The sequence below is a fragment of the Dreissena polymorpha genome, chromosome 1 (genome assembly GCF_020536995.1).
Source record: "Dreissena polymorpha isolate Duluth1 chromosome 1, UMN_Dpol_1.0, whole genome shotgun sequence".
Classification (NCBI taxonomy): Eukaryota; Metazoa; Mollusca; class Bivalvia; order Myida; family Dreissenidae; genus Dreissena; species Dreissena polymorpha.
Window position 1 is genome coordinate 167,583,436 of NC_068355.1, and position 7,446 is coordinate 167,590,881.

The following is a 7,446-nucleotide window of genomic DNA, read 5'->3' on the forward strand; positions in this document are numbered from 1 at the left end:
ATATTGTTGAGAGTGGAAACTCAAATATGACGACAGTGAAAACTCAAACAAGCATTATTAAATTTAACATGATCAAAATCACTTACCTTGTATTGACTTGAGTTGAAACTCTGTTGTTGAGTCTTTTATACTTACTTATGTTGGTTTCCACTGGCTGAACCACAAGAATTATGTAGTCGTTTCCTAATTATCACGAAACAACATACTTAATGCATATGTTTGCCAGTTATATTTAGGTTTGCCTGTTGTATTTCCACTATCATATATCTTTAAGCTATGTAATGGATCTTCGTATCCATGCATTTTTTCTTGAACTATGTTACGCTCGATTCCAAACTCATGGACGATTTTGTTGTAAAATGTTAGTATTTTTTCAACACAATGCATACTTATCTACATAACAGTGCAGCAGGGTTCATTTAAAATACTTTGTGATGATGTAATTTGTTAATATTGTCTTAGCGTTCTTTCCAACATTTTCGTGGCAGCCATCTTGTTTGAAATGTCAGTATCGGCTAAGTAGCGAAAGTATGTTTTTCTTCCGAAAACGAGTTGAGGTTCGTCTTCAAAACGTTAAATTAATTTATCATGTGTAATTTGAACCCATTTATTTGTAAACATGTTGTTTTTACGAGAAAATAATACATTGGCCTTTGATATGCTATTGTAAACGACGCGCACCTAGCTGCCACATTAGTATCGATTTGCTTCGTCATGCCACAGGAGCTGTGGCGTTCCACAAAAATTGTGGCGCGACACAGTGTGGTGCCACATTGGGGTGTGTGGCATGTGGCATGCCACAATGTGGCACCGTGACGAGTATAAATAGCCCGAGCACGTTCATTCGGGACTCCAAGATTTCTAAAAGAGCCTGAACTCCATCTCGGTTTTTTTTTTAACTAGAACTTCTTAATTAAAACTTAGCAAACAGGTGCGCGTATTTCAAACTTATTATTTACTTAGTAACTTATAGATAGATATATAAACACTATTAAGTAAATAAATATATTATAATATATTTTAATGAATTGAATATATTTGAATATCTGTAACGCACTTTGAGCCAGTTAGTCTCTTTTCAATAATAGTACGTTTTGATAGGCTACACTTCACTAAACTGTGTAAAGGTTTTATTATACTATTATCGCTATATCTTAACGAGTTTTCTACAATAAAAATCTTAACTGTTTTCAAACTCTTTGTCGTCTTTAATCCTTTAAGTTGGAGTCATTAACAACAGCAATCACTCACTCGCTCATAATTACACACACAAAAAATTCACAATCACTAAAAAGTACTAACGGATGACGAAGGCCAGTCATCCCTGAAGGCGAAGGCCAAGCCTGACAAAGACCAGTCACCTCTGAAGGCGAAGGTCAAGGCCGACTCGCAACATCTTTTGGAGTCAGAAGTGGGATCTGTTTTTAAAACTACAACAGATCCAGTGATCCGGACCTAGTCTGGTGCAACAACCATGGATGACGATTGTGATCGTAAAATTGTTTTCAGGACTGCTGGGGACAGAAGGTATTGTGAAGCGGAGAAACAACTTTGTAGTGAAAATTTATCGTTTGGAAATAATTGTTCCGAATTGGACATTGTGTCGCAAGCGTCTGGCGATAGTGATCATCCTGCATCAGGAGAAACCAACTGTCCAAGTCAATGTAGCAAAGAGAAAATAGACAGCTTGACGCTTATTATCAAGGACTCGGTCAAAGAGCTTCTGTGCATGAAAGAAAATAAGCAGAATAAATCCAATCACAAGAATATTGTGAGAATAATTTACAGCCCCCTGGACAACACTCTCTTATGGAAGGTCGCTCCAACACTGTACCTGTCGATGCTGGTATGGGGCGAGACTTTCTATGGGAGGGCTGATGGGTCATATGGAGACAGAAATCAGAATAGATGAGTTCCATATGACCAACGGTGCAACCAAGGTCAAATACAAGGTCGCTGGAATCGCCAAATGCCATGTGGTATAGGTCAGTATCAACGGCACGGATACAGAACAGTGAACCCAGAGCATGTGAAGATATCCCCATTCACAGAAAAGGAAGTTTGGCAGGTTTGGATATCGAGGTTTGAGGCAATAGGTATGCGTTACGGATGGGATGATGACACAAGAATAGACCAGCTATTACCTCGGTTGGAAGGTCAAGCAGCACAATTTGTCTTCACTCAACTCCCTCAAGATGTGATGCACAATTATAATATACTGATTGGTGAGCTAAATAGCCGCTTCAGAGTCATCGAAACAGCGAAGTCATTTGCTTCAAAGTTTGCACACAGGTATCAACGGCAAGGGGAGTCAGTTGAAGAATATGCTGCCAATATGCGAGAATTATATGACAGGGCACATGCACGTCGGGATAAAAAGACCAGGGATAAAGATCTTGTGCGAAGATTTTTAGATGGGTTACGTGACGAGGAGGCACGGTTTGAAATTGAATTTCACAAGGATCCATCGACTCTTGACGAGGCCGTGTACTATGCCGTTACATTAAGCGAAGTGAGAAAGTCTCAAGACTCAGAACGCCGCAGGACGTTTGCTCGGGTAGTGCGAGAAGATCAGTTCTCTCAACGGGGCTCATCTAAAACACATACCGAAACAGTCATGAAGGACAAAAGGCACTTCAACAGAGTTGCGCAAAATACAAATAAACATGTTGATCAAACTGAGCTCTTAAACGAAATACTAAAGCGCGTCGATAATTTGGAGCATAAACAACCTGCTTATAATAAGGGGCATCAGCTGAAGAAGGCTGGTGTTGAATGTTTTAGCTGTCACAAGCTTGGACATTTTGCGCGTGAATGTCCGGAGAAGGATGACAACAAAATAGAACAAAAGGCAAGTACTCAAGAAACACACAGGCAGGAACCTTTAAACTTCAAGGGACCAGCCCTGTTGGCCAAGGGGAGGTCCAAAAACATGTAGAAGGCCGAACAAAGGAGATAACAAAGGAGCAAGGAGCTCCAAGGGAAGCATTGATAGACTTAAGGCGGTCATTAGCAGATAGAGTATACGTTCATGGAACGGTTAACGGGATGGAGTTGATCTTTACAGCGGATACTCGGGCATCTCGAACTGTAATATCCAGTAAGGCATTTGACAAACTACCTAGTACCATGCAGCAAAAGTTGGTGCGGTCTGCATATTTAGTAGGTGCAGGGGGTGTTCCTGTGCCTGAGGTGGGAAAGGGGAGTTTTGAAATATCACTTGGGCCACACAAACTTATCAAAGAAGTGATTGTGGCAGACATCGAGGATGAAGCCCTACTTGGATATGATATACTGATGGGTAGCGGTCAGGGACCGGCTGACATCATTTTAAGCCAAAATAAGATCGTGTTAGATGGTAAGGAGATCCCGGTTTTTCAAGTGGGTAGAGGAAAATGCTCCAAAAGAGTGACAGTGGCGGATGATGTGAAAATCTCTGGATTAACGGAAGCACTGTTGGACGTTTACATAGAGAGAGAAGAATCAGACGATTTCTTAATGGCTGCGGAATACATAGTGCAACCTAGCAATTACTTTAAGGACAAATATAAGTTGGTCATGGCTTCCACTCTTGTTGATATCAATAAACTGTCGACATGCAAGGTCAGGGTCTTGAACCCGATGGATGTTGAAGTTACCTTGAGGCAGAAAGCTGATGTCGGTAGAGAGGAGCTGATTAAAAGAATTGTAAGCGTCATCGCTGAAGAAGAACCTGAAAAAGTAAAGCAAAAACATGGCCAATTGAGAAATGTTTTTGAAGTAAGCAGTACGCAAACAAAACTGCATCAGTTTATGGATCAACCAATACCGGATCATCTAAAAGACCTTTATGAAAAATCTGTTGATGACAAGAGCCAAGAACAACAGCGTTCTGTCGCAGCTCTTCTATGCAAATTTGGTGAGGCATTTTCGAAGAACGAATGGGATGTAGGCCTTACCAATGTTGCGGAACACTCAATTGACATTTGAGATGCTAAGCCGATCAAGCAGAGGCCACGACGCGTGTCACTCGCATTCGCAGAAGAGGAGAAATCTGCAATAGATGATCTTCTGAAAAAGGGGGTTATACAGAAAAGCACGTCTCCATGGGCCAGCCCAATTGTCTTTGTGAGGAAAAAGTCTGGAGCTGCCAGACACTGTGTAGACTACAGAAAGCTCAATGCGGTGGTCAAACCTGATGGGTTCCCTTTGCCAAGGACTCAAGATTGTCTTGATGCAATTGCAGGCTCTGCTTACTTTAGCAGTTTCGACCTAACAACCGGGTATTTTCAAATACCTGTGAAAAGTAAGGATATCCCGAAGACAGCATTTACCTGCAAGTACGGACTATGAAATGACGCGTATGCCCTTCGGACTGAACAACAGTGGCAGCACTTTTCAGCGAACGATGGAACTCGTACTTCAGGGTCTGCAATGGCAAACATGTCTCATATATGTGGATGACATTATTGTCTATGCAATTACATTTCAGCAAAACATTAAGAGGGTTTATGAGGTCTTGGAAAGGATAGTAGAGGCCGGCTTGAAACTAAGTCCTGACAAATGTCACCTTCTAAAGACTGAAGTTGTTTTCTTAAGGCACGTGGTCTCCAAGGACGGTGTTCGGCCAAACCCAGTGAATGTATCCAAAATACTATCCTCGCCACAACCTGTTAACCAAAAGCAGGCGAAGCAATTTGTCGCAACAGCATCATATTACCGTCGTTTTGTGAAAATCTTCGCAAAAATTGCCAAACCATTGACAGACCTGACACGTAAAGATGCCCTATTTGCATGGACAGAGGCTTGTCAAGAAGCATTTGAGGCACTGAAAGGGCAACTTACAAGTCCCAAAGCTACCATCTAAACGATGGAGGTACCTTCTATCTTGACGTTGACGCGTCAGGTGTTGGAATTGGTGCGGTCCTGTCTCAGATGCAAGACAATAAGGAACGTGTTTCAGCATATGCCAGCCGTGGTTTGAACAAGACTAAAAGAAACTACTGTGTACCCGAGAGAGAGCTTCTTGCCGTTGTGTACTTTGTTCAGTATTTCCGACAGTATTTGATGGGTATACAATTTATAGTAAGATCAGATCACCAGGCTCTAGTGTGGTTGTTTAGTATGAAAGAGCCGAATGGAAAGATAGCCAGATGGATTGAAATATTAGCAGCATCCCATTTTTCGATTGAATACAGACCTGGTAAACATCAGCCACACTGCGACGCCTTGTCAATGTGTGAAGTACCAAGAGACTGTGAATGTGACAAGAATGATACCAGTGAATCTCTACCCTGTAGTCCATGCTCGAAGTGTCGACGAAGAGCAGAAATGATGAAGTCTGAAGATTTGGTGGCCCAGCTTGCTGAAAAGGAAACCGGAAAATTAAGGACCGTTGACACTACAAGTACAGTTTAACCCTGGTTCCAACAATTTACCCCAAAGGAAATGTCCAAAATACAAGACAGGGATCCTGACATTCAAATCATTAAACAAGCACAAATCAAAGTGGAGAGACCAACAGCTGGTGACATGGCAAGGGAAAGTGCTGCTGCCAGATTTTACTGGACCCTCTGGGAACAACTGTATCTTGAAGATGGGGTGCTATGTAAGCGTTTCAAGAAAGAGAACGGGACAGGACAATATACTCAAATTATAGTCCCAGTTGAGTTGAAGCAAGAGTTGATGCAGTTGGCACATGACAATGTAATATCTGGGCACCTCGGAATCAAGAAAACCCTCAAAAAATATTGCAACAGTTCTTCTGGTTTAATCTGAAGGAAGACCTGAAAGTATACATCAAAGCTTGTGATACCTGTGCATGCGACAAGAAACCACAGAAGAAAGCAAAAGCTCCGATGGGCCATTTACCAGGCGGCGCACCATGGGACACCTTAGCAATTGATTTTTTGGGACCATTGCCAGTAACAAAACGGGGTAACCGATACATTATGGTGGCTACAGACCATTTAACCAAATATGTAGAAGTAATTGCTGTACCGACACTGAGCGCCAATGACTGCGCTTAAAAAATTGCAAACGAGTTTATAGCCAGATGGGGTGCACCGTTGTCAATTCACACAGACATGGGATCAACCTTCGAGAGTGCCATTTTTCAAGCCTTGTGCAAGCTCTTCGAACCCATGCGAGCGGCGTCCTTGAGGTATGTCACATGGAAAGCCTGTTTCCTGCCGGCGATAACAACATTTAGGAGGTGTAGTGATTTTAAATCTCTCAAACTTTGAGAAGGGTTAGTTAATGTTCTTAAACATGGTGCCACGTTTTTGAGAACTGGTTTGTCCAAAACTGATAGGCCTAATCATCAGATTAACTATAATTTTGTGCCTCATTTTCCTAGTGACAAAGTGTTGGATCTCAAGAGGACACTTATATATTACTTGAGGCGTACAGAAAATATAGATGTGTCAGTGAAAGATATATTGCGAAATTGTTTTTGGCAATTACTAAACCTCAGTCCTGTAAGCCGATATGATCCGTAAAACAAAATTGTGTCTTTGTGTCGTATTAAAGTCTCTATAACGCTCAAAATCAACAATAAATTCTTTAAAGCGGGTATAAACGATTTTGTCAAATATTTATGAATTTATATAAACAATGTAAAAAACTTATTATATATATATATTTCAATATAAATTAAAATAAAAGTTAAGAAGAACATGTGTCGAAAAATGCGAAATAAGCCAGATATTTAATTCTGAAATTGAAAACGGCTGTACAGCCGAATTCGCCAGCATGTATACCATATATGTACGATGTGCATCTAAACTTAGTTTAACGGTTTATTTGAATTCCTGCAACGATATCTCTTCATACGACACACGAACACTATCTCCGATCCTAATACAAAGACGAATGCTTCGGTTATTGTAGGAAAATATGTACGTCACTATCGGCTCGGGCGCTAATTTGTCTTTGCTGCATTTTATAAAATTCGGCTTTAATGTATAATTTTTCTTGCCTATTTTGTGTTATTGTAACATATTTAATCAATATATTACAATTAAACACATTTAAAAAATCGTATATACCCGCTTTAAGTATCTCGTAAAATAAAGTTAACACCTTAACAATCAGTGTTCCTTATAGCAATAGCCAACATTTCAACGCTAGATGTGATATGATTACATAGATTTTTGAAGATACAAAATGCTCGTTTTTATTTATTTGTGGCCACAATTAATTCCCACGAATATATTTATTCATACGACACACGAATACAGTTTCAGTGTTCATGTGTCGTATGAATAGATATGCAAACATTAATTAAAACTAGCATTTTTTATCTACAAACATCTATTTTACCAGACCACATCTGACGTTGAAATTTCGGCAATTGCCATAAGGAAAACTGATTTTTAATTGGTTAAGTTTATTTTACGAGCAATTGTACGAAAGTTTCGTTGATTTTGAATAGTAATGTTACTTTTACGAATCTGCACTTAAGCT

At 40.2% G+C, this 7,446-nt stretch overlaps 1 protein-coding gene across 1 annotated transcript; it reads left to right on the forward strand.

The window, feature by feature from the left end:
- The first annotated feature begins 1,969 nt into the window (after positions 1-1,969).
- Positions 1,970-2,938, forward strand: LOC127864304 (uncharacterized). The gene has a single exon (XM_052403971.1). The coding sequence runs from the start codon at positions 1,970-1,972 to the stop codon at positions 2,936-2,938; it is 969 nt and encodes a 322-aa protein (XP_052259931.1).
- The last annotated feature ends 4,508 nt before the right edge of the window (positions 2,939-7,446 follow it).